Source organism: Panulirus ornatus, chromosome 2 (assembly GCF_036320965.1).
Source record: "Panulirus ornatus isolate Po-2019 chromosome 2, ASM3632096v1, whole genome shotgun sequence".
NCBI lineage: Eukaryota > Metazoa > Arthropoda > Malacostraca > Decapoda > Palinuridae > Panulirus > Panulirus ornatus.
The window spans coordinates 53,887,368-53,914,397 of NC_092225.1; the positions used below are offsets into that span (position 1 = coordinate 53,887,368).

General features: G+C 45.9%; 1 protein-coding gene across 2 annotated transcripts in view; it reads right to left on the reverse strand.

Moving 5' to 3' along the window:
* Positions 1 to 27,030, reverse strand: part of LOC139756520 (Na(+)/citrate cotransporter-like) — a 131,464-nt gene that overhangs the window by 43,644 nt on the left and 60,790 nt on the right. For both annotated transcript variants that reach the window (XM_071675995.1, XM_071676006.1), the window contains exons 2-5: positions 26,610 to 26,770; positions 22,856 to 23,105; positions 6,231 to 6,361; positions 4,253 to 4,389 (exon numbers count right to left, since the gene is read on the reverse strand). In XM_071675995.1, coding sequence (XP_071532096.1) covers positions 4,253 to 4,389; positions 6,231 to 6,361; positions 22,856 to 23,105; positions 26,610 to 26,711 — 620 coding nt within the window. In that variant the 5' untranslated portion in view covers positions 26,712 to 26,770. The remainder of the gene's footprint in view (positions 1 to 4,252; positions 4,390 to 6,230; positions 6,362 to 22,855; positions 23,106 to 26,609; positions 26,771 to 27,030) is intronic.

Genomic DNA, 27,030 nt, shown 5'->3' on the forward strand with positions numbered 1-27,030 from the left:
TGTCATACCGTTCCCAGGAGTCGAACCTGGGATTCACGAGAACGTCAGCGTAGCCACATAACCAGTGGGACTAACAGTGAACTTTGAAAACTCACACCGTTCCTTAAACTGCTCCTGCACTGTGAGGTCTCCACTCACCCCTCACCGTAGGCACAGTGAGGTGAGGTAACCTGCTCACATTCACGTTCAAGGCACATCAGCGTAAGGGTGAAGTTCTTCTTGACGTCAGCTTCATGTTAGCATTACATCTTCTGATGTACAGACATCGCCGATGTGCCTTACAGTTGACCTGAGGGTGAGCGGGCGACCGTACCTCACTGGGCCAACATGAGGTGGGGGAGGTGGGTGAGTACGAGGGCTTAGAACTGCAATACCACTTAAGGAAATAGAGGCTTTAAGGTCATCATCTGTCCGGTGGTTGTACTGCTCGACTGTCATTCTCGTGGCCTGGGTTCGACTCTCGTCCACGCAAGGAGGAAACTGTTTACGTATATAAACTACTTGTTTGTGATATACCTATCTTTAATACCTCATCTGAGGACATTAATCGGGTACACAGTTGTTAAAGCTAATACTACAAAACTTGTTAGAGGAGCTGGTAGATCACTTAAGAGAGGTACTACTACATCAGTCATCAGAGGTACCACTACATCAGTTGTCAGAGGTACCACTACATCAATCGTCAGAGGTACCACTACATCAGTCATCAGAGGTACCACTACATCAGTCGTCAGAGGTACCATTACATCAGTCATCAGAGGTACCATTACATCAGTCATCAGAGGTACCACTACATCAACTGTCAGAGGTACCACTACATCAGTCGTCAGAGGTACCACTACATCAGTCATCAGAGGTACCACTACATCAGTCATCAGAGGTACCACTACATCAGTCATCAGAGGTACCACTACATCAGTCGTCAGAGGTGCCACTACATCAGTCATCAGAGGTACCACTACATCAGTCATCAGAGGTACCACTACATCAGTCATCAGAGGTACCATTACATCAGTCATCAGAGGTACCACTACATCAATTGTCAGAGGCACCACTACATCAGTCGTCAGAGGTACCACTACATCAGTCATCAGAGGTACCACTACATCAGTCATCAGAGGTACCACTACATCAATTGGGAGAGGTACCACTACATCAGTCGTCAGAGGTACCATTACATCAGTCATCAGAGGTACCACTACATCAGTCGTCAGAGGTACCACTACATCAGTCGTCAGAGGTACCATTACATCAGTCATCAGAGGTACCATTACATCAGTCGTCAGATGTATCACTACATCAGTCGTCAGAGGTACCACTACATCAGTCATCAGAGGTACCATTACATCAGTCATCAGAGGTACCACTACATCAATTGTCAGAGGTACCACTTCATCAGTCGTCAGAGGTACCATTACATCAGTCATCAGAGGTACCACTACATTAGTCGTCAGAGGTACCACTACATCAGTCGTCAGAGGTACCACTACATCAGTCATCAGAGGTACCACTACATCAGTCGTCAGAGGTACCACTACATCAGTCGTCAGAGGTACCACTACATCAGTCGTCAGAGGTACCACTACATCAGTCGTCAGAGGTACCACTACATCAGTCGTCAGAGGTACCACTACATCAGTCATCAGAGGTACCACTACATCAGTCATCAGAGGTACATTACATCAGTCATCAGAGGTACCACTACATCATGTCAGAGGTACCACTACATCAGTCGTCAGAGGTGCCACTACATCAGTCATCAAGGTACCACTACATCAGTCATCAGAGGTACCACTACATCATCATCAGAGGTACCATTACATCAGTCATCAGAGGTACCACTACATCAATTTCAGAGGCACCACTACATCAGTCGTCAGAGGTTCCACTACATCAGTCATCAGAGGTACCACTACATCAGCATCAAGGTACCACATCAATGGAGAGGTACCACACATCAGTCTCAAGGTACCAATACATCACTCGTCAGAGGTACCACTACATCAGTCGTCAGAGGTACCACTACATCAGTCATCAGAGGTACCACTACATCAGTCATCAGAGGTACCATTACAACAGTCATCAGAGGTACCACTACATCAGTCATCAGAGGTACCACTACATCAGTCATCAGAGGTACCATTACATCAGTCATCAGAGGTACCACTACATCAGTCGTCAGAGGTGCCACTACATCAGTCATCAGAGGTACCACTACATCAGTCGTCAGAGGTACCACTACATCAGTCATCAGAGGTACCACTACATCAGTTGTCAGAGGTACCACTACATCAGTCGTCAGAGGTACCACTACATCAGTCGTCAGAGGTACCACTACATCAGTCATCAGAGGTACCACTACATCAATTGTCAGAGGTATCACTACATCAGTCATCAGAGGTACCAATACATCAGTCGTCAGAGGTACCACTACATCAGTCGTCAGAGGTACCACTACATCAGTCATCAGAGGTACCACTACATCAGTCGTCAGAGGTACCACTGCATCAGTCGTCAGAGGTACCACTACATCAGTCATCAGAGGTACCACTACATCAGTCGTCAGAGGTACCACTACATCAGTCGTCAGAGGTACCACTACATCAGTCATCAGAGGTACCACTACATCAGTCATCAGAGGTACCATTACATCAGTCATCAGAGGTACCACTACATCAATTGTCAGAGGTACCACTACATCAGTCGTCAGAGGTACCACTACATCATTCGTCAGAGGTACCATTACATCAGTCGTCAGAGGTACCAGTACATCAGTCGTCAGAGGTACCACTACATCAGTCGTCAGAGGTGCCACTACATCAGTCATCAGAGGTACCACTACATCAGTCGTCAGAGGTACCACTACATCAGTCGTCAGAGGTGCCACTACATTAGTCATCAGAGGTACCATTACATCAGTCATCAGAGGTACCACTACATCAATTGTCAGAGGTACCACTACATCAGTCGTCAGAAGTACCATTACATCAGTCGTCAGAGGTACCATTACATCAGTCGTCAGAGGTACCACTACATCAACCGTTAGAGGTACCACTATATCAGCCGTCAGAGGTACCACTACAATAATCATCCGAGATGCCACTACATATAAAAAAAGAAAAAAAAAAAGCTTCACATGCTAAATAAACTCTCTGGTGATACTGTGATAGTCAAGTCCATTGGTACATCAATCGTGTGAAAGGGGTGAGGTACTAAACGTAAAACGCGACACAGAGGAGAGATCGTGAGTACGACGTCCTCAGACACGACAGAGAGAAGGAGGAACTAAGACACGACAGAGGAAGGAACCGTGAGGAGGAGGACCTCAGACACGATACAGAGGAAGGAGCTGTGAGGAGAAGGACCTAAGACACGACGGAGAGGAAGGGGCCGTGAGGAGGAGGACCTCAGACACGACACAGGAATGGGTCGTGAGGAGGACCTCAGACACGACATAGAGGAAGGGGCCATGAGGAGGAGGACCTCAGACACGACACAGAGGAAGGGGCCGTGAGGAGGAGGACCTCAGACACGACACAGAGGAAAGGGCCGTGAGGAGGACTTCAGACACGACACAAGGAAGGGGCTGTGAGGAGGAGGACCTCAGACACGACAGAGAGGAAGGGACCGTGAAGAGGAGGACCTCAGACATGACACAGAGGAAGGAGCCGTGAGGAGGAGGGCCTCAGACACGACACAGGAAGGGGCCGTGAGGAGGAGGACCTCATATACGACAAGGAAGGGGCCGTGAGGAGGAGGACCTCAGACACGACACAGAGGAAAGGGCCATGAGGAGGAGGGCCTCAGACACGACACAGGAAGGGGCCTTGATGAGTAGGACCTCAGACGCGACACAGAGGAAGGGCCGTGAGGAGGAGGACCTCAGACACGGAACAGAGGAAAGGGCCGTGAGGAGGAGGGTCTCAGACACGGCACAGAGGAAGGGACCGTGAGGAGGAGGACCTCAGACACGACACAGAGGAAGGGCGCCATGAGGAGGAGGACCTCAGACACGGCACAGAGGGAAGGGCCGTGAGGAGGAGGGCCTCAGACACGGCACAGAGGAAGGGACCGTGATGAGGAGGACCTCAGACGCGACACAGAGGAAGGGGCGCTGTGAGGAGGACCTCAGACACGACACAGAGGAAGGGGCGCTGTGAGGAGGACCTCAGACACGACACAGAGGAAGGGGCCATGAGGAGGACCTGAGACACGACACAGAGGAAGGGACGGGGAGGACTCTTTCACTCACTTAATGATGTCAGAGAAGGTGGAGTCGGAGTCACAGAGCTTGATGAGGCTCTGCCTGGGTAGGTTCACCGTCACGTCCTGCAGCGACGGCGGCGGCAACGACTTCTCCTTGGCCAGCTTCGCCTCTACCCGGCGGGTCTGGAACACATCACAAGGTTACTACCCTCAGCTGCAACACATCACAAGGTTACTACCCTCAGCTGCAACACAGCACAAGGTTACTACCCTCAGCTGCAACACATCACAAGGTTACTACCCTCAGCTGCAACACAGCACAAGGTTACTACCCTCTGCTGCAACACAGCACAAGGTTACTACCCTCAGCTGCAACACAGCACAAGGTTACTACCCTCAGCTGCAACACAGCACAAGGTTACTACCCTCAGCTGCAACACAGCACAAGGTTACTACCCTCAGCTGCAACACAGCACAAGGTTACTACCCTCAGCTGCAACACAGCACAAGGTTACTACCCTCAGCTGCAACACAGCACAAGGTTACTACCCTCAGCTGCACACAGCACAAGGTTACTACCCTCAGCTGCAACACACCAAATTCGTTTCTGAAATAATCTTCGGCACGTGAATGATGAGAACAAATCCTGATATCATACATCGCTGACCAGATGTCAGGAGAGGTTTGACAGAATATACATCGACGTTCAAATAAAAGGTATTCTAAATATAAACCAGGTCTCTTAAGTATACCGTGAGAGCAAACTAGTTTTTTTTTTTTTCCAAAGCTCTGATATACTGAGGAAGGATTTTCTTTTTTTTTTTTTTTAGCCTTTCACTACATATAACCACTTGAGGTATTTATCTAAACACTCACCTCACAACCAATCCGGAACCTGGATACACCTTACGTTATTTCAGAGGTCCACTAACTCAGAAAAACTCGGTCCTCGACCCTGCAACCGTTTTGTTACTAGACTCAGTCAGACTGCTGCTGTGGAACACGTATGTACACACGTATGTATGTAAACAGTTGTCCAGACACTTCTTAAATTTCTCTATGGTACAGTGCAGGCAGCGTGCTCAACATTATTGGACCTCTGTTATTAATACTGTATTGATACTGAGTTACTGCACCGTTTCATTTCAGTGGTTCATATCTTACGGTCTTCCATGTCTGTCAAGTCAAGAGGGAACTACTTTTTATTGTAAATTGCTGGACTCCGCCTGCTTGACCTTATGCCGTGAGTGAAAAGTCACCTTTAGCGGGGCTGTATAACTGGATTACCATCTCGTCGAAGAACTTTCCATTCCGAACAAGTCTATCCCTTCGTTGCTACTGATTGCAGCGCAGCCTTGAAGCTGCAAGATAACCTAATAATAAAAGTTTTTTGGGGAGCATTATAAAAGAAATATGACACTTGTAATGATTTCACATAAAAATAGCATCAAACAACGTTCAAGTTCGCGTGATAGCGACGGCTAGTCTCCGCGGGTACCTTCACATATCATTCTACTCAGACGTTATCCATAGTGCATTATATATATATATATATATATATATATATATATATATATATATATATATATATATATATATATATATATATATATATATTCAGTGAATCATAGTTCAGGGAAGTACAGCCTGGACGCTGGGGGTAATGATGGCCAGGCTACGTACTTACTGGTGGCAACACTGTGGAGCGTGACGTCAGTGTGGCCAGTCCGCGTGGTTACCAGACTGGCCACAACGCACGGCCGGACGGTAATCGACGATAAGAGAACCAAAATACCTTCCACGTCACAAATTCCACGACAGTCCTTGCGGCTTTCGTGTCTCGTTATCCCCTGCCGTTTAAGGAATCATTTCTACCGATCTTTCTACGTTTTTTTGTGTTGCCGAAATGACGCGGACACTTGGTCTGACCCAGAAGAACCCTACGTCAGATCGAAGACGAGTCTTTGTCTCGACTCGTGAGTTTGGGCGAGCCAGACTGGGGCTCACCTGAGGCTGGGACTGACCTGACAGAGCTGGAGGACGACGGCGTCAACGATGGGCACGATCATGGCGGCGGCGGCAGTGTTGGAGATCCACATGGAGAGGAAGGTGGTGGTGATCATGAAGCCTGCCATCAACAGCCGGGGACTCTGACCTGCAGGAGAGGAAGGTGGTGGTGATCATGAAGCCTGCCATCAACAGCCGGGGACTCTGACCTGCAGGAGAGCAAGGTGGAGGTGATCATGAAGCCTGCCATCAACAGCCGGGGACTCTGACCTGCAGGAGAGGAAGGTGGAGGTGATCATGAAGCCTGCCATCAACAGCCGGGGACTCTGACCTGCAGGAGAGGAAGGTGGAGGTGATCATGAAGCCTGCCATCAACAGCCGGGGACTCTGACCCATCATGTATACCGCCCGGGTTACCCCACCGGCCCCTCACCATCCGCAGCCGCTGCTCCCGCCCTCAGCCACGCCCCAAGCCTCATGTCCTCCGACTTGTTATTAAAAGTTTATCAGCCATGCAACACGACCCAATACATCCTGCTAGTCCTCTCACAGTAATCCTCTTAACCTGTCACTCAACCTGCAAGTCCCTCTCACACCTGCTACTCAACACATGTCAACAGATGACAACTAAAACTATATATAGAATGTTGAAGTAATCCAGTGATGAGCGCATCTCATGTCATCCATTCCTCCTGAGGAACTGCTCAGCCTGGGAGGATCTGTTGCATATCACCTGACCTCATCAAGTATTTTGTCGGATTAATTTGCAGACCACTGCCCTCATGTGGCACCTGCTCCTAGGAAAGAGGAGCATTCTGGCTCCTGCAACCATCGTCCCTATCGCTCTCACTTCTCTCGTCTCTGAAGTGTTCGAACCGTCCCTTAATTCTCACTTCCCTAAAAATGACATTCCCTTCCTTTACATCACCCAATACGTAGTGCAAACTGTACTGGTTATTTATCATATGTTACTAACCTCTAAACCTCCTCTCAAAGGGATTTTGATGGAACTTTTTCGTAGCTCTGGACATCTCCAAAGCATTTGACAGAGCTTGGCTAAGTCTTTGCTCTCCTCACTACCTTCCATTGCCGTTCCGTTTCTTTCTGCCTCCTCTGCCGTTGGTGCATTATGGTGGTAGGTAGTCGTGATGGAACAATATCTCGTAATATTGACAGAGGTGTTCCTCAAGGTTCTTTCTCTCTTATCGCCTTCTTTGTTTCTCCTCTTCATTAACGATTCTCTTTCTTTAACAACAGACCGTGGTCACTCTGGCACCGGTGATTCCACCTCACTTTTTCTCGTGCTGAACACATCTCCATTTGTCCTTCGGACATCTGCAGCCAGTCAGAGTGGGGAAGCAGTAACCTGGTTAAGTGATATAGTGCAAGAACCTAATTTCTCCCTGCATCTCATCCTAAATCTCACTCGCCTCCCAATTTGGAATTTCGGAACGGTACAGGTCATGTATGTAGTAATGTAAAACATCTTGGACATCGCATAGCCTCTTCTGTATCCTGGATACCCCTCATATAATGAGCGTTACGTTATCTGCTTTCTGCAAAAATGAGTGTTTTATATGCCCCAGTTCGGAGTACTGCTCGCATGTCGGGAGTGGCTCTCCCGTGCGCCTCTGAGCCAGAGCACAATGAGAGGTATTAATCTCCCGCTGCCAGTACGCTGCGCCTGCGCGTCCACCTATATCCTTCACGGAAACGTAAACATTTGTTTTTTGTTTGGTTCATTTCTAGTTGATCTGGTCTTTGTCTCCGTTTCCATCAGGTTTTTTTCTTTCTTTTTTTCATCATTCAAGAGAATAACAAGCCGTGACGGGAACCGTAACAGACCATGAGGAAAATTACGAACAGTATCCATTGAGCGGAAGTTAAGTCACACTACGTCACGTCACACTTCCTGTTTTCTGTCTAGCAACCAAGGAAAATTGGATGATGATGTCTGTGTTGACAATGGCTCAAGAAAGCTGCTGAGAATAATGATAAGCAGGAATGTTCGTGCCACAGTTATGGACTACACCACTACTATCAAACACTACAGAACTACTTTAGATTGGTTTACAGAAAGACTACTTACTTCCCGTACTGTTACTGGCTTTGTTAAGTGGTATTGCAGACTTTACAGGTACTGCACTGGTACTTACACTACAGTGTTATTTAACGCGAGGTCTGTCTCCTCGCTAACTGCCGAACCTGATTGCCAAACTACCTGCAGAACCTGACTACCAGACTACCTGCCGAACCTGACTACCAGACTACCTGCCGAACTTAACTCTCAGACTACGTGCTGAGCTTAACTACCAAACTACCTTCCGAGCCTGATATTAGACTACCTATTGAACCTAACGACCAGGCCACCTAATGAGCCTAACGACCAGACTTCATGCAGACCTATCACGGTGACTGCAGGACCTAACTACCAGAGACCGCCTGCTGAGCCTAACCATCGTAATGTAGTTAATGCCGAACTTTAACCACCAGACTAGATGGTGAACCAAATTACCGGACGACGGGAGCCAGGCTGTTCTAACTCCATGGAATGATGAACGCAGATAATTCTGAGTCGCCATAGGAGGTATGGTAGAGGGAAGTGGAAGGGTGGAGCACCTTGGGTGTGGCAGAGGCGCGGCCCTCCTCCAGGGGACGGGGGTGACCACTGCCACTGTGCAGGGGTGGAGTTGAGTGAGACTACTGAAGGAGGGCAAGGTTGTGAGGCTACTGAAGGAGGGAACGGTTGTTAGGCTACTGAAGGAGGGAAACGTTGTGAGGCTACTGAAGGAGGGAACGGTTGTGAGGGTACTGTAAGAGGGCACGATCGCGAGGCTACTGAAGGAGGGTTGGTAAACAAAGGAAGAGTTCTTAAGGTGGTGTTGGGGGATGAGGTGTATACGACCATGAGAAGAATGGCGAAAATTGTAGGAGAGATGCAAGGGAGCAGTGATGGCAGAACAGGACAGAAAAAAACGTGTGTGTGTGTGTGTGTGTGTGTGTGTGTGTAATCACTTATAGGTACTGTACGGGGAGGGAGTTCCACACCCGAGGGGCCTCATATCTTGAACCTTTAGAACTAATGTTTACTGCCCACGTCCCCTTTTAAATCATGCCAATGCTCCACTGCTAATACCATGAAAATACTGTTCATCTTTAACATCTTGCTTGATTTCACGTTATGTTCTTTGCTCCTTATATCACTCGAAGAACTGTTCGTTGTCTAAGTTATCGATATATCTTAAAGATTGTGATTAGGTCACCCCTCACTCTTCTTTCTTCCATTGTAGTCACATTTAAAGCCTCTGGCCATTCCCTATAGCTCTTCTCTCTTAACTTTGTTACCATAGTTGTTACCTTCCTCTAAACCTTCTCTCTGAGCTCTTTGAGCTTTTTGAGATGCGGTGACCAAACTCGAGCACCATTCTCGTAAGGTCGGACTTTGGGGACAGATTAGGGTCAGGTCGACTCCCAAGTCTTTCTCACATCCTGATTCCTGCGGTTTATTTTCTGCTAGATGGTAATCAAACTTAGGCTGTCTTTCATTGTAATCCATCCTCGTCACTGTACTTGTACTCAGGTTGAACTTCATCATCCATCCTCGTTACTGTACTTGTACTCAGGTTGAACTTCATCATCCATCCTCGTTACTGTACTTGTACTCAGGTTAAACTTCTTCATCCATCCTCGTTACTGTACTTGTACTCAGGTTGAACTTCATCATCCATCCTCGTCACTGTACTTGTACTCAGGTTGAACCTCATCATCCATCCTCGTTACTGTACTTGTACTCATGTTGAACTTCATCATCCATCCTCGTTACAGTACTTGTACTCAGGTTGAACTTCATCATCCTTCCTCGTTACTGTACTTGTCCTCAGGTTGAACCTCATCATCCATCCTCGTTACAGTGCTTGTACTCAGGTTGAACTTCATCATCCATCCTCGTTACTGTACTTGTACTCAGGTTGAACTTCATCATCCATCCTTGTTACAGTACTTGTACTCAGGTTGAACTTCATCATCCATCCTCGTTACTGTACTTGTACTCAGGTTGAACTTCATCATCCATCCTCGTTACTGTACTTGTCCTCAGGTTGAACCTCATCATCCATCCTCGTTACAGTGCTTGTACTCAGGTTGAACTTCATCATCCATCCTCGTTACTGTACTTGTACTCAGGTTGAACTTCATCATCCATCCTCGTTACTGTACTTGTACTCAGGTTGAACTTCTTCATCCATCCTCTTTACAGTACTTGTACTCAGGTTGAACTTCATCATCCATCCTCGTTACTGTACTTGTACTCAGGTTGAACTTCATCATCCATCCTCGTTACTGTACTTGTACTCAGGTTGAACTTCTTCATCCATCCTCGTTACAGTACTTGTACTCAGGTTGAACTTCATCATCCTTCCTCGTTACTGTACTTGTACTCAGGTTGAACTTCATCATCCATCCTCGTTACTGTATTTGTACTCAGGTTGAACTTCATCATCCATCCTCGTTACTGTACTTGTACTCAGGTTGAACTTCATCATCCATCCTCGTTACTGTACTTGTACTCAGGTTGAACCTCATCATCCATCCTCGTCACTGTACTTGTACTCAGGTTGAACTTCATCATCCATCCTCGTCACTGTACTTGTACTCAGGTTGAACTTCATCATCCATCCTCGTTATTGTACTTGTACTCAGGGTGAACTTCATCATCCACCCTCGTTACTGTACTTGTACTCAGGTTGAACTTTATCAGCTTTGTAGCAAATCGACTTTGGAGTCTTTCGAGGTCCTAATGTACAGTGATGCAGTCCTCCACATTTTTCACTTCTCCCATGACCTTGGCATCCTCTGCAAACATAATCAGGAAGGCAGTCTCTCCATAACTTCTGGCCAGTCGACTATATAGATCAAGGAGAGTAATGGTGCCAGATCATAACCCTGTGGCACTCAGCTGGTCACTTCAACCCATTAATTTGAGCAGGTTCCTCTGACATGCATTCTTTGTTCCTTTGTGTGTGTGAGTGTGTGTATAAATAAATATCAGTTGACCGTGGTATCTGAGGAGCGTAAACAAGGAGGTCTTTGCTTTATAGTGAGGCTCCCAAGCGGCAGCTTTACTGTGTCCTAATTAGCGTTTATTTCTGGCCAACTGGCTGCTCGGAGTACTCTAAATATTGACATAATTCTGGTGACGTTAGGTTGAGGACGTGGCCAGCCAGCCCACCCGTGGGAAGGTCATATGTAAAAGTTACTTTTCCGTTGTTTACAAAGAGGACGACCCGTGACGTGACGTCGCAGTCCCGTGTTGGAGCTGCAGTCTGGATGGCGTCCTCCTCTCTCGGGGAGGACCCCACACACCTCACCCCACCCTGGCATGGGTGTTGTCCGGCCGACACGGCTCAGGCTGTGATCGGCTCGTCCAGAGCACGTGTGGTTAAGGAGCCGAGGAGACGTGAACCAGCGTCCGGGTTGCCACAGCCAATGTTCCCCACTTTTACCCTACGTTTTCTTTGAGCTATATATACATAGCTCATATAATTCATCGCTACAACACAAAACCAGTGTGCCACAGACTGCATCTGTGTTGTTGTTGTCTAGAGTATTGTTGGTCCTTGTGTTCCCCACAAGAATACACGAGAGAGTATCTGTAGGCTGTATGTTTCAGCTGTATGTACGTACGACCTGCCGGTAGGGTATGTGTTGAAGTGCTAGGATGCAGCAGCACACATGTCCAGCAGGTGTGGGTCAGGGGGCCACACCGCCTGCCTGCCCACTGACGCAGTACGAAGTCAATACTTTACCCGGTGCGGCCCCGGGCCGCTAGGCCTTGGCCAGCCACCCTCAGCAGCACCTGCCTTCCTCCTACACTCGCAGGTCAGCTGCCACGCCTCAACACTGACTCACACACGCTCCTTCATCCTCGTTTTCTAATGATACTTACGAGGAATCTTAACAACCCCGAACAGATGCGAGTAACAACAACTTCTTTCTTTTTCCTTCACGAATGAAATTTTGCGTCGTCTCGTTAATGGATCTGACCACCTGTTAAGGTTAATTTCATTTGATTATTTAATGACTGATATTTACACTCTTAACAACTCTCCAGGTCTCCTTCTTGACTTTGATCCAACAAATGACATGCCCATCGCAAGAGGTAGCAAGACTTTACCCTGTCTCCTCTTCGTCACGTCACAATTCATCTATGGACAACATCGTGAAGTTAAAATGACCGGATCTATATTCTCCAGGGTCGCGCGAGCCCACAAGATACTACTATCGTGTGTGTGTGTGTCACGAGGAGAGAGAGAGAGAGAGAGAGAGAGAGAGAGAGAGAGAGAGAGAGAGAGAGAGAGAGAGAGAGAGAGAGAGAGAGAAGCAGCCAGTCACGAGGACCCGGTATCAGTGACGATCTCGGAGAGTGGAAGGTAACGACTTGTCTGAATCAGAGGAACCCAAGTACACGACAAGTTCCCAACACTAGACTAAGGTTGAGGTCTTGGAACTGTGACAGTACCAGGGAACTTCATGTCCTTAAGTAAGGCTTGGCTACTGAAGTTACCTTTCACAACACATCGTGACATGCCACGTAAAAGTGCATGACAGCGAAATTCTGTTGGACATAATTAAATGCAACTTGATGCAACCTGACACAGTCAAATGCAACAACGCAGGAAGAATGAGAATTTATGATTAAGAATTACTGGAGCCTTGTAGAGAGATGACCTCCTCCCACCGTCACTATTGTCCTTACAGCGTTACAGACTCATCATTACAAGCCAAGTGACCAAGCACTTGTTTTTTGAGAGTACACACGAGCTAGTTCAGCCATGGTCTCACTACTTCTCTGGCTAACGTTAACGCTTCCACCAAGTAACAGGGAAGGAACATTCGACTCTCAGAAGCATCATTTCTTTTGAGCTAAACGGGATTATCTTGTTTACCGCAGGGTCGAATTGATTCTCCATGAGACATCGCCATCATTTTCAGAAGACGTTATTTTACAATCACTGTGGCTTTAATGTATCATCAGCTGGCCATTTTGATTATATAAGGCCATGAGGGTGTATAGAGGAGAGAGAGAGAGAGAGAGAGAGAGAGAGAGAGAGAGAGAGAGAGAGAGCCGAGATGTGCGACGTATTTGAAACCTTGAAGATAGTTCTATTGGTTTATATACAACAGCCTCGCCCGTGGAGATGAAATTCTCTTTCATTAGTTGAAATACAACAGTCTCGCTCTGAGACTTTTGAGGAGACCTTTGATCAACAGGGTGGTTTATATAAACCACGGAGAGTGACCGAAATCCTCCCAAAACCAGTAGTGGTCGTATCTAATGTTTAGGTGGAAGGGATGAAAGCCCTCATATTTTCCAGACTTGAAGATCTGAATCAAGTTATCACTTGCCGTACTCCTCATGTACCACACCATCACGGCCACACTCCCTACACTGTAGCCTTCCTTGTCTTGCAACTGTCATCTCGTGCGGATAATTACGCAATTTCGCCTTCAGTTGGTTCCTCTGATCACGCTCTTCTAGATGTCCCTCTTACTCACAGCACTTCCTCCTCTTGACCCGCTGAGTGATATGTTTGATGTGATCGTCATGAATGGGCTGACGAAAATCCTCGCCAGGATTACCGCTTTTCTTTGGGCGATGTTTATGTCATCGCCGAACTACATCATGGATCATTGTTGCTTCGACGGTTGCAGAAGTCCTCACTGCCTGGAAAACTACCTTACACCCAACCCAAGGCTCAGTCACTCCTATTATATGGCCAGTTGGGGGAGGGATTTGGCGTACCGGACAAGGTCAAAGCAGATTTGTGAGTCATGAGGAAAAGCCCCCCCCCCCTCCCTCATACACTCAAAAGAAATGTGATGATATGTCCACATCTCCCATATATATATATATGTCTCTTGCTCATTAGCTACAAACATCTCTAACAGCTTCTGTTCATTCTCCTATCCTTCTGTTCTCCTCAATCAAACATATTCTAGCTGTCTCCTGTTGATAAGGACATTCTTTTCGGTTTCTTTCTGTCTATAATTCCGCTGTGGATAAAACAGACATTCCTTCACCTCATGGATCATATCCTACTCATCCTGTGGCGCCCCCTCCCTGTAATCATTTCTCGTGCAGTTCACAAAGTATCCCTGTCTGTGAACACAAGTATGGTAATGCGAGACGAACATCATTCTAGTTCGTTTTCTAACGGGATGTCTCTCTGATCGTACTTGCTCCTCGTTTTCGCCTTTGTCGTAAATCAAAAACTTCCCCAACACCCAGGGAACCCGCACCAGCATAGCCCATCCTTAGATGGACGTGCCACATTTTAATCCTTCCAGCTGTCCTCCCTTTACTTTTTGCCTTTTGGTGTCTCCATTCATTCGTTCTCTCCTTGTGTCTCATTACCTCAAACGTCTTGAATCACAGTGTTCTCTCTCGTCACCAGCACAGTTTCTGTAAGACGAGATCCACCGATATGCTGCTATCTTACCTTACTAATGTTTGGCCGTCATGTTTAAGAGACTTTAAATAATTCGAAAGCTTCTGATAAGATTGATCTCTTAGTTCTTCTCTTTCTATTAAAGTCTTGTAGTAACACACTCTCTCTCTCTCTCTCTCTCTCTCTCTCTCTCTCTCTCTCTCTCTCTCTCTCTCTCTCTCTCTCTCTCTCTCACGCACATCGAGTCTGTAGTTGCTGATCGATCAGTCTTTTCTTTTTTCAGTTTTCAACAGCTATGTTCCTCAGGGTTCCGTCCTGTCTCCTCCCCTTTTCTACCATTTGTCAACGACTTTCTTTAAGAAATAGCCCATATCACTCATGCGTTGGGTCGCCTCTGCATTCTTCGTATTCTGTTAAGTCTGTTCCGTTATCTGCAACTTGCTATGTGCCTCGCCAAGTCTCGGTTGGCATAAACTCAAGCTTAGATAACCCTCTTCCAAGGACGAATTGGCTCTCAAGGTTAAACAATAAATCCAGTAATCCCGTTTTCTTTCATGGTCACGTCTAATCTTCCTCGAAAACCCAAACAGCCAGCTCTGCCAGGAAGAAAGTGGAAGTCTTGTTTAGATGAGATTCTTCCTTGATGAGCAGTTTATGAATTATACAAAGGAATGATTGGTCCATCCACAGCACTGCCGTCACTTCTAGCGCGGCTCTAACTCTGTATCCTTCCTCGCCAGAAGCCTAGTGTGAACAAGTGCAACTCATCATTTCTCTCTCTCATTCTGACGTTAACACTTCATCCACACTTTCCTTGCGACGCGTCGGGACTCCTCTGTCTTGTATTGATATTCCTTTGGTTTCCGTTCCTGAGACCTGGCAGTTTACGTGACCCCGACCTTGGCTAGGCTTGTGCAGTACTGATCAAGCCTCTGCAGTAGGCCGGGGGCCGGGTCTGCAGGACTCCTCTGGCCAGTGGCAACTCACTCACGGGTTGTTTGTTTACTTCCACAGCTGATCTTCAGAACTCTTTACTTTCTTACGTCTTTCCAAAGAACTTCGACCTGTCCATTTATGAAATGTTGGCTTCCACTCCCTCAAACACTTAGGCTATTCTTTTGATCATTCTCTCTAGTTTTTACCTTTTATTTCATTCTTCGAGCAACATCGGGAGGGACTTCAGACTATCGTTAAAAAGATTATATATATATATATATATATATATATATATATATATATATATATATATATATATATATATATATATATATATATTGGAAAGGATCACAATTTTGCGCATGATCAAATATATTCCTGAGTCCACGGGGAAAATGAAACACGATAAGTTCCCAAGTGCACTTTCGTGTAATGACCACATCATCAGGGGAGACGTAGCTAGGACGCCATTTGGTAAACATGCGATTGTCCTAGACAGACAACGAGCGTATCATAAACTTATCATTTCACAAATTTTATCAACAATTAAGTTCAATAAAGCTCAACTCTTTAAAATGATTTAGCGAAGAAATTTTATAGAGTTGAGCCCAAACCTCTCATTGACACCAAGAATCTTTTAGTTCTCCCTTTTAATAATAATATTACTTTACTTATCATGTTGCTTAAATCCTTTAATGTAAATGTTGCCTTCAGCAACAATAGTACTATAAAGAATACCTTAATCAGGAATTTACCAAAAAATTCTTCTGGGTGCATCTATAAAGTGCCGTGTAGATATTGTGATAAGTTTTATGTTGGGGAGACTGGTAAGGATCTTTCTGTTAGACTGAAACAACATAGTATAAGAACGGGACAAGAATCAATTGCCTTGTTTAATCACGTTAAAAACTATGATCGTTGTATTGACTGGAGTAATGCCATCTCAGTTATTAACTCTATTACCACGAGAAATGTCATTGAATCTTCTGTTATTAAATATACAGAGAATTATAATCTTAATATTAGTGATGGTCTATACAAATTAGATAACTTTATTGTTGATAAAATTTGTATAATGATAAGTTTATGAACGCTCGTTGTCTGTCTTGGACAATCGCATGTTTATCAAATGGCGTCCTAGCTACGTCTCTTCGATGTATGTCAACTGACTTATATTTCTCTCTTGTGTCTCAATTGATGATGTGATTATTATACGAAAGTGCACTTGGGAACTTATCGTGTTTCATTTTCCCCGCTAGCGAGGTAGCGCAAGGAAACAGACGAAAGAATGGCCTAACCCACCCACATCCACATGTATACACATACACGTCCACATATGCACATATACATACCTATACATCTCAACGTATACATATATATACTCACATACTTATACATATATACACATGTACATAATTCATACTGTCTGCCCTTATTCATTCCCGTCGCCACCCCGCCACACATGAAATGACAACCCCCTCCCCTTCGCATGTGCGCGAGGTAGCACTAGGAAAAGACAATAAAGGCCACATTCGTTCACACTCAGTCTCTAGCTGTCATGTATAATGCACCGTAACCGCAGCTCCCTTTCCACATCCAGGTCCCACAAGACTTTCCATGGTTTACCCCAGACGCTTCACATACCCTGGTTCAATCCATTGACAGCACGTCGACCCCGGTATACCACATCGTTCCAATTTACTCTATTCCTTGCATGCCTTTCACCCTCCTGCATGTTCAGGCCCTGATCACTCAGAATCTTTTCCACTCCATCTTTCCACCTCCAATTTGGTCTCCCACTTCTCGTCCCCCCCACCTCTGACACATATATCCTCTCTGTCAATCTTTCCTCACTCATTCTCTCCATTTCAAAACACCCTTTGCTGCTCTCTCAACCACACTCTTTTTATTTCCACACAATACCTCTTACCCTTTCATTACTTACTCGATCAAACCATCTTACACCACATATTGTCCTCAAACATCTCATTTCCAGCACATTCTCCCTCCTCCGCATAACTGTATCTATAGCCCACGCCTCGCAACCATATAACATTGTTGGAACCACTATTCCTTCAAACATACTCATTTTTGCTTTCTGAGATAATGTTCTCGCCTTCCACACATTTTTCATATATATATATATATATATATATATATATATATATATATATATATATATATATATATATATATATATATATATATATATATTCTTTTTTTTCTTAAGACTCAACGTTTACAATCTTATACGTGAGAGGGTATTAGTCACCTGTGTATGGATGAAGGATGGTAATCTATAGCATTAATGCCTGCCGCTCCGCTCGCGTTTGCACTGCCAGTGTGGTTGTTTGTTTACACAGGTGTTATGCTCATGCATTATTTGTGCATTGGTGTATGCTCAGGTATGTGCTTCCTTGGGCATCATTCTCTGCATACGAGCATGCTCCCGTGAGCGGGCACAAACTGCTAGAGTGATGCATCATACGCCCGCCCGGGTCCGGCTTGGGTGGTGGAGCAGCGGCCGGGCGGGTGAGCGGCTTTCCGCTAGCTGCTGCTGCTGCAGTTAAATATCGAGCGTCGTGGGTCCTGTCCCACGCACGCTGATGCCACCGCACATTCCTCGGCCGTCACGCACCCCGCTCGCTCCACCACACTCACAGCAGCGGTAAGGGCTCTGTGTACCCTGACGAAACAGGTCATACGAGGTCAAAAGTCCATATTAAGAAATGACCCATATTTCTCATGTAACCTGTCAGACTTGAGACGGACTGGTGAGGTATAGCAACTTGAACCATCTCTTGCCCGTATGTCTGTTAACAGGAGGGATAACAGTCATTTGGAGAACGGTCTTTAACTTATCGAGATTCAGAGACGAAATTCTAAGGCATTAAAAAAAAAAAAGACGTAACTTCAATTTTTCAGCGTAGATAAACTTTTCATCCGAGTTAAAAACGTGCTGAATACGGAATATGGATTGAAGTCTTTACTTTGTAAACTTAATTGCTTAAACTTCCTTGCTTTGGCTCTTCTATTTCTTTGTGTTCCCTGATGCATAGCTCCCCTGCTAGTCGTCCCGTCGTTCTAGTCAATGATAGAGCGACACCCTAGTCTCATTCTGTCAACGGTTTTATCCTATCGCCTTCGCCGTTCCCACCACTCCACGAGAGATCTTTCTTTAACCACATAAACTCGTTTATCCTTATGCTGATGATTCCCCCCCCCCCCCACTCTCTCTCTCTCTCTCTCTCTCTCTCTCTCTCTCTCTCTCTCTCTCTCTCTCTCTCTCTCTCTGCTCCAGTATTCGTTCTTTTTCTGTATTAAAATACCGCCTCTCTCATTTCGGACATGGGAGCATCTCAGAACAGGGAGGCAGTAATTTGTTAATATTAGACAGTGCAAAAACGCTATTCTTTCCTATATCTCTTTCTAAATCTTAATTATATTCTGCCATTGAATTTCAGAACACCATTCTGCAACCTTACAATCACATACACATGCAGGGCATAGCCACACAATCTCTGTCCTGGAGACCTTACGTAATGAATACCACACACTTGCTTCCCCAAAGTTGAGGGTATTGTAGTGTCGAAAATGTTTTCCTGATCAGCCCCTCCATATCTGCAGTGGTCTTATTCATCCCAGTATGGAGCACTGCTCGCATATGTAGGGGTGGTTCTTCTTGCTCTTCTCTCATAGCCAGAGTGGAATGAAAAGCCTTCTGGCTCATCATCTCTCCTGCCATCGCCTCCGCAACTACATTTTCCATGCACTGGTTGTAACTGATTTTTTTTCTTTTTTATTTTTTTACGTTGGAGGTTCCAGTCACGGACAAATGTCCACGTCAAGACCAGGCCTTAATAGAAATGTAGAGGTTAATGAAAGGGGAAAAAAAAAAAAGAGAGACAAGGGGAAGTATATACGAATTCTGAAGAAAATGAAAGACCTGTATTTAAAATTGTACCTGGTTGTAGTTATTGGGAAAGACATGAGATGGTAGACAGTTCCAAAGCTTCGAGGTTTATTAAAAGTATCATTTGTCAAAACGGCCCACCTTTGAGTTGCCGATGGCCACACAATAATAATGTGACGCAGGAATTTGCTGAGTATTGCGTGGTCAAGCCAGTGGTGTGGGCACAAAAAAGGCCAGCTCTCCGAAGCAAAACCCACAGTAATACCTACAGAAGAGGGAAAGTGAATCAACATTGCGGCGTAGGGCAAGGGGGGTCAAGTTTTGTAGTTAGCCTGGGAGAGTTGATAAGTTGGACCGCTTTCTACTCAGCTCTGTCAAGTAAGGATACAGAGCTAGAACCACCCCAGATTTGAGAGTAGTACCCCATACTGACTGCTGCTTCCCATAGTTCCTTCGAGGAGACCAGCCACCCCAAAGATTAACTGTTATGATACTGCCTTCCTTGTGAGCGAAACTGTGGAATCCTTTTTAGTCTCCTTTCTATGACCCTTCCACCTTTATCGGAGTCGGTCCACAAACATCTGAGAAGCTCAGATTAATTTCTAGATTCTTTCTCTCATCGCATTACGGTTCAAGGACAGAAACTAGACCCGTGATGACGTACTGACGACGGAGACAAGCAACACTGTCGCTGGCGTCACTCTAGATCTTAGAGTGCCTGGGCATGACAGAGCAGGCTCAGTATGCCATGGAAGGACACACATGTATCTCCCACCCTCATGTGCACCATAACAATCAGACTGACCTTCGCCGAGTGACAGGACGGAAACGATTAATTCCCTTGTATTATCGGATCTGCTGTTCGGAAGAAAAAGATATTTCGACATCTAAACAGGATTCGCAGTTTCACAGAGGCAGACTTAGCTATCTCCGTAATGTTGGGCTTGAAAACAGAGTGGATGTTGTAGCAACACCAAGTTATGTTCATAGAGTTGAGAAGTGGAATTACGGAACCGTCGAAGGAGAGAGGAAAGCTATGGGCATTGGAGGCATTAAACTTAACCAGATTTCCTCTACACCACTGAAATATCCTGTCCATGTTTAAGTTTATTAAGAAAGTTCTGTCGAGATGATTCAGATCAAAAGAAGGAGCAGAACTGAGGGATGTGGAGGAATGCAGTTTTGAGTCGTCCGAGTATGACTGTATTTTGTTATTTGTGAAAGAAATGATATCGTTGATAAAAAGGAGAGAAACAGTGCAGGAGACAGGACAGGCCTTTGAGTGACACCGCTGTTGATGGAAAAAGGGGAAGAAGCTAATCCATCAACAACCACGGAGATAAATCAGCCAGAGAGGAAGCTAGATATGAAGGAGCAAAGTGAGGAAGGGAAGCCAAAAGATGGGAGCTTAGAGATGAGACCTGGCTGTCACGCCGTGTCAAAAGCTTTGGATATGTCAAAGGCAACTACTTTGGATTCCCTCGAATCTTTCATGGGTGATGACCAGACATTAGTAGAGTAGAAAAGAATATCACCAGTGGATCTCGCCTTACGGAAGCCATACTGGTAATCAGATAGAAGACCGTGAGATTCAAGATGTGCGAGGGTATGAGAACTGAGGAGGGATTCAAAGACTGGAAATGGTAGATGTCAAAGCAACAGGACGATAGTTAGAGGGGTCAGAACAGTCACCCTTCTTAGGGATAGGATATACCAACGCAGGCTTCCAACAAGAAGGAAAAGTTTTGGTTTCTAACAGGAAGCGGAAGAGACGAGCAAAGGCAGATGCAGGGTAAGAGGTGTACTCTATCATAGCATGGGGATTGATACCATCAAGATCATAAGCCTTGTTTGTGTCCAGAAAGAAAGAGAGAAGAACTTTTCAGACAGACCGAAAAGAGTTAATGCGGTCGGAGAGCTGGATTTTGCGTGAGAACAAGGAGGATAATGTGTGAGGTTGCTTCTCCCTCTCTCTCTCTGTTCTCCATGCATTGTTTTGGGCACTGCTCTTGTGAGTTGTCTGCCCCAGTCAACTGGCCCCGATTTTGAAATCTGACTGCTGCTCTCCATAGCTCCTTCGAGGAGACCAGCCACCCCAAAGATTAACTGTTATGATACTGCCTTCCTTTTGTGCGAAACTGTGTAATCCTTTTTCGTCTCCTTTCTATGACCCTTCCACCTATAACGGAGTCGGCCCACAAACATCTGAGAAGCTCAAATTAATTTCTAGAATCTTTCTTTCATCGCATCACGGTTCAAGGACAGAAACGAGACCCGTGATGACGTACTGACGACGGAGACAAGCAACACTATCGCAGGCGTCACTCTAGATCTTAGAGTGCCTTGGCATGACAGAGCAGGCTCAGTATGCCATGGAAGGACACACTTGTCTCTCCCACCCTCATGTACACCAAAACAATCAGACTGACCTTCGCCAAGTGACAGGACGGAAACGGTTAATTCCACTGACGATACCTGGCAGATAATTACTGCTGGGAACTGTAGGAAGAAAATACACAGCAAATGTCAGATATATGAGTACCAAGAACAGAACAACACGTTTAATTGACTCGAGGCGAGGGTGGTAGACTACGATATAGCAAAGTACACGGAGTTAAGTCGTATCCCAGGTCGAGCGTTTATTGGTCACTTATTTTTTCTATAACAAGTACGCGAGATATTCCATTTTCCATCTGCTGGTTGTGTTTTTACTTTACACTGCTCATCTGAGGGTAGCTATCGTGGAGGCTGTGGCGCACCCAACACTTGCGTCTGTAAATAGTCTGATGGATGACTTTCGAGACGCGTAAAGAAAGTGGTCGAGGAAATACACACAACAACCGCGTAGATCTATCCTCCCCCTCAAAGTCGCATCCTGCCTTGAACGATGTCTACTACACTACTACCACAGCTCCGATTAATCACTCACGGTGTACACTCAGCTGACTTACCCAGTCGAACTACCCTCCTCACAACCCATGACACTTCCCCATTCACACACACACACACACACACCACCACCACACACATCAGACCACTGTACACACACGTAACAGTCACTCTCTACGGCATCCTCAAGTGATATATCTTTTTATCCCTCAACTTGTCCATCTCTTCTGCGGTCTGTTCCACCTCCAGCCACACACTCACACTAAACGCATCCCCTGCCACGTAGATTTTCCTCCACACTCTTCTGACGTCATGCACTCCCACACCAGCGAGATAACGAGACTTGATAATGCCTCATTATGTTTAATGAATGACCAATCACTCCATCTGGGCCGGTCATGCATGCCAAGAGCACCCAGGGCTCCCGGGCAATCAAGGCGGACGTGTCTGTCCTCACCGACATGGAGGATGACGAAGAGTGCGATGCGCTTGTGCAGGTTGCAGTGCTCCACGCCCACAGCCATGATGAGGCCGCCCAGGAACATGACGTTGGAATCCTTCAGGTACACCTGGCACACCTGGGCCGTGGACAGGACGCCCAGCAGCGGGAAGGCGAACACCGGGATGAGCGCCGTGGCCGGCAGGGGCAGAGCCTCCGTCATCCAGTACACGGCCATGACAATGATGACGTACCCACATCTCATCTCCTGTTGGGGAGAGGGGTCGGTCATGAGGCCTGCCAGGGAGGAGAGGGGTCGGTCATTAGGCCTGCCAGGGAAGAGAGGATCAGTCATGAGGCCTGCCAGGGAGGAGAGGGTCGGTCATGAGGCCTGCCAGGGAGGAGAGGGTCGGACATGAGGCCTGCCAGGGAGGAGAGGGGTCGGTCATGAGGCCTGCCAGGGAGGAGAGGGGTCGGTCATGAGGCCTGCCAGGGAGGAGAGGGTCGGACATGAGGCCTGCCAGGGAGGAGAGGGGTCGGTCATGAGGCCTGCCAGGGGTAGACCACAGTCTGGATGAAGCACATGCCCTCTCTAATAATAACATACGTTTTAATTTTGTTTACGTAATTATTTCGTAAACATGCAAAGTAACACTATGTTAGTACTGCTGAGGTTTATCTTAAAGATTTTTACATTTCACTTGACATATGTAATGAAGATTTGATATTCCCACTTGACATATGTAATGAAGATTTAACATTTCCACTTGACACATGTAATGAAGATTTGATATTCCCACTTGACATATGTAATGAAGATTTAACATTTCCACTTGACATATGTAATGAAGATTTGATATTCCCACTTGACACATGTAATGAAGATTTGACATTCCCACTTGACATATGTAATGAAGATTTAACATTCCCACTTGACACATGTAATGAAGATATAACATTTCCACTTGACACACGTAATGAAGATTTAACATTTCCACTTGACACATGTAATGAAGATATAACATTTCCACTTGACACATGTAATGAAGATTTAACATTCCCACTTTACATATGTAATGAAGATTTAACATTCCCACTTGACATATGTAATGAAGATTTAACATATCCTCCTAAAATGTGTGATATTTAGCAGTCCCACTCGAAATCTGTAATAAAGATTAAGCATTCCTACTTGAAATCAGAGGCCACAGAATATTCTATTCAGAGATATGATAGACAGACTACGTACCTTACCATTCATTGCGAAAGTACATCTACTTTCCCAAAACCAACTCTGTATACAATAATGCTTAACACACTTTTTGAATACTACTGCAACACCCTACATGCCACAACACACTCTACCACCAAAGTGCATAACACAACACTCTACCACCATAGTGCATACCACAGTACAATCTACCACCATAGTGCATAACACAACACTACCACCATAGTGCATACCACAACACTCTACCATCATTGTCCATACCACAACATACTCTACCACCATAGTGCATACTACAACACACTCTACCACCATTTTGCATACCACAACACACTCCACCACCATAGTGCACACCACAACACACTCCATCATCATAGTGCATACCACAACACACTCTACCACCTTAGTGCATACCACAACACACTCTACCACCATAGTGCATACTACAACACACTCTACCACCATTTTTCATACCACAACACACCCCACCACGATAGTGCATACCACAACACACTCCACCACCATAGTGCATACCACAACACACTCTACGACCATAGTGCATCCTACAACACTACCACCATAGAGCATACCACAACACACTCTACCACCATAGTGCATACCACAACACACTCCACCATCATAGTGCATACCACAACACACTCTACCACCTTAGTGCATACCACAACACACTCTACCACCTTAGTGCTTGCTACAACACACTCTACCACCATAGTGCATACCACAACACACTCCACCTCCATAGTGCATACCACAACACACTCTACCACCACAGTGCATACTACAACACACTCTACCACCATAGTGCATACCACAACACACTCCACCACCATAGAGCATACCACAACACACTCTACCACCATAGTGCATACTACAACGCACTCTACCACCATAGTGCACACTACAACACTACCACCATAGTGCACACTACAACACTACCACCATAGTGCATACCACAACACACTCTACCACCTTAGTGCTTGCTACAACACACTCTACCACCATAGTGCATACCACAACTCACTCTACCACCATAGTGCATACTGTAACACACTCTACCACCATTTTGCATACTACAACACACTCCACCACCATAATGCATACCACAACACACTCTACCACCTTAGTGCTTACTACAACACACTCTACTTACCTGAGTATTTACCAGCACACATTCATCATACCTCAACGCACCCATAATGACCCCAGTAGCCTACTCACGTTTTGCACGTACTAACATCAGGACGTATACTGACTCCAGAGTATCTACTAACCCAGGTACTCCTACTTACCCAGATACACCTACTTACCCAGGTACATCTACTTACCCAGATACACCTGCTTACCCAGGTACACCTACTTACCCAGATACACCTACTTACCCAGGTACACCTACTTACCCTGATACACCTACTTACCCAGGTACACCTACTTACCCAGATACACATACCCAGATACACCTACTTACCCAGGTACACCTACTGATCCCCGTATGGCTACTTACCCCATCGCGTATAGTAACCCCCAGCATATCTACTAACCTCGGCATACATACTAACCCCCAGCATATCTACTAACCTCGGCATACATACTAACCCCATCATACTTCCTAACCCCAGGATATATATCAATTTCAGCATAACCTGCTAACCGTAGCAAACCTACTAACCTCAGTACTCATACCATCCCCAGCACACCTACTAACCTCAGTACAGCAGCTAACCTCACCATACATAGTATGTAACCCCAACACATGTACTTACCCCAGTACACACATTAAACCCCAGTACGGCAACTAACCCCATCACATCTACTTACCCCAGTACACACATTAAACCCCAGTACGGCAACTAACACCACCACATCTACTTACCCCAGTACACACATTAAACCCCAGTACGGCAACTAACCCCAACACATGTACTTACCCCAGTACACACATTAAACCCCAGTACGGCAACTAACCCCACCACATCTACTTACCCCAGTACACACATTAAACCTCAGCACAGCAGATAACCCAACCACATCTACTTACCCCAGTACACACATTAAACCCCAGTACAGCAACTAACCCCACCACATGTACTTACCCCAGTACACGCATTAAACTTCAGTACAGCAACTAACCCCACCACATCTACTTACCCCAGTACACACAGTAAACCTCAGCACAGCAGATAACCCCACCACAGGTAGTAAGTAACCCCAACACATCTACTTACCCCAGTACACACATTAAACCCTCGTACAGCAACTAACCCCAACACATCTACTTACCCCAGTGCAGCCACTAACCTCACCACAGATAGTAAGTAACCCCAACACATCTACTTACGCCAGTACACACATTAAACCCCAGTACAGCAACTACCCCTAACACGTCTACTTACTCCAGTACACACATTAAGCCCCAGTGCAGCCACTAACCCCACCACAGAGAGTAAGTAACCCCAGCAAATCTACTTACTCCCATTTCCTTTCATTCTAGGGGGATGACGGCAGAGGGAAGTAGGCGCTACTTACGGCAGTGCGACCGACAATGGGTATGAAGGAGAAGATGAGCGGCGCCAGCAGCAACACCACGGGCCGCCACCAGCCCTTAAGCGTCCACCCACACCGCCTCATCGTCGACGTCGCCGGCAGGTCTCACTCCGCCCTCTTCTCTTTCCACGCCTCGTCTGCCTCTGGCCAGGCCCAGAACATGTTAGTCTCCCCCCCACAACAATATCTTTACATGAACTTACCAACACAAAAAAAGTAACATGTTCAATTCTTTTTCTTTTTCTTTTAAGATCTATCACCATCTCTTCATTTTGTTCCCCCTTTTTTTTTTTTTTATAGATATGTATATGTCTACCAATGCATATACTTGCAAGGCTGAATACATACATATATACATACATGTTGTTAATCTAAAATTCACTGACGAGTTTTGATACATGGG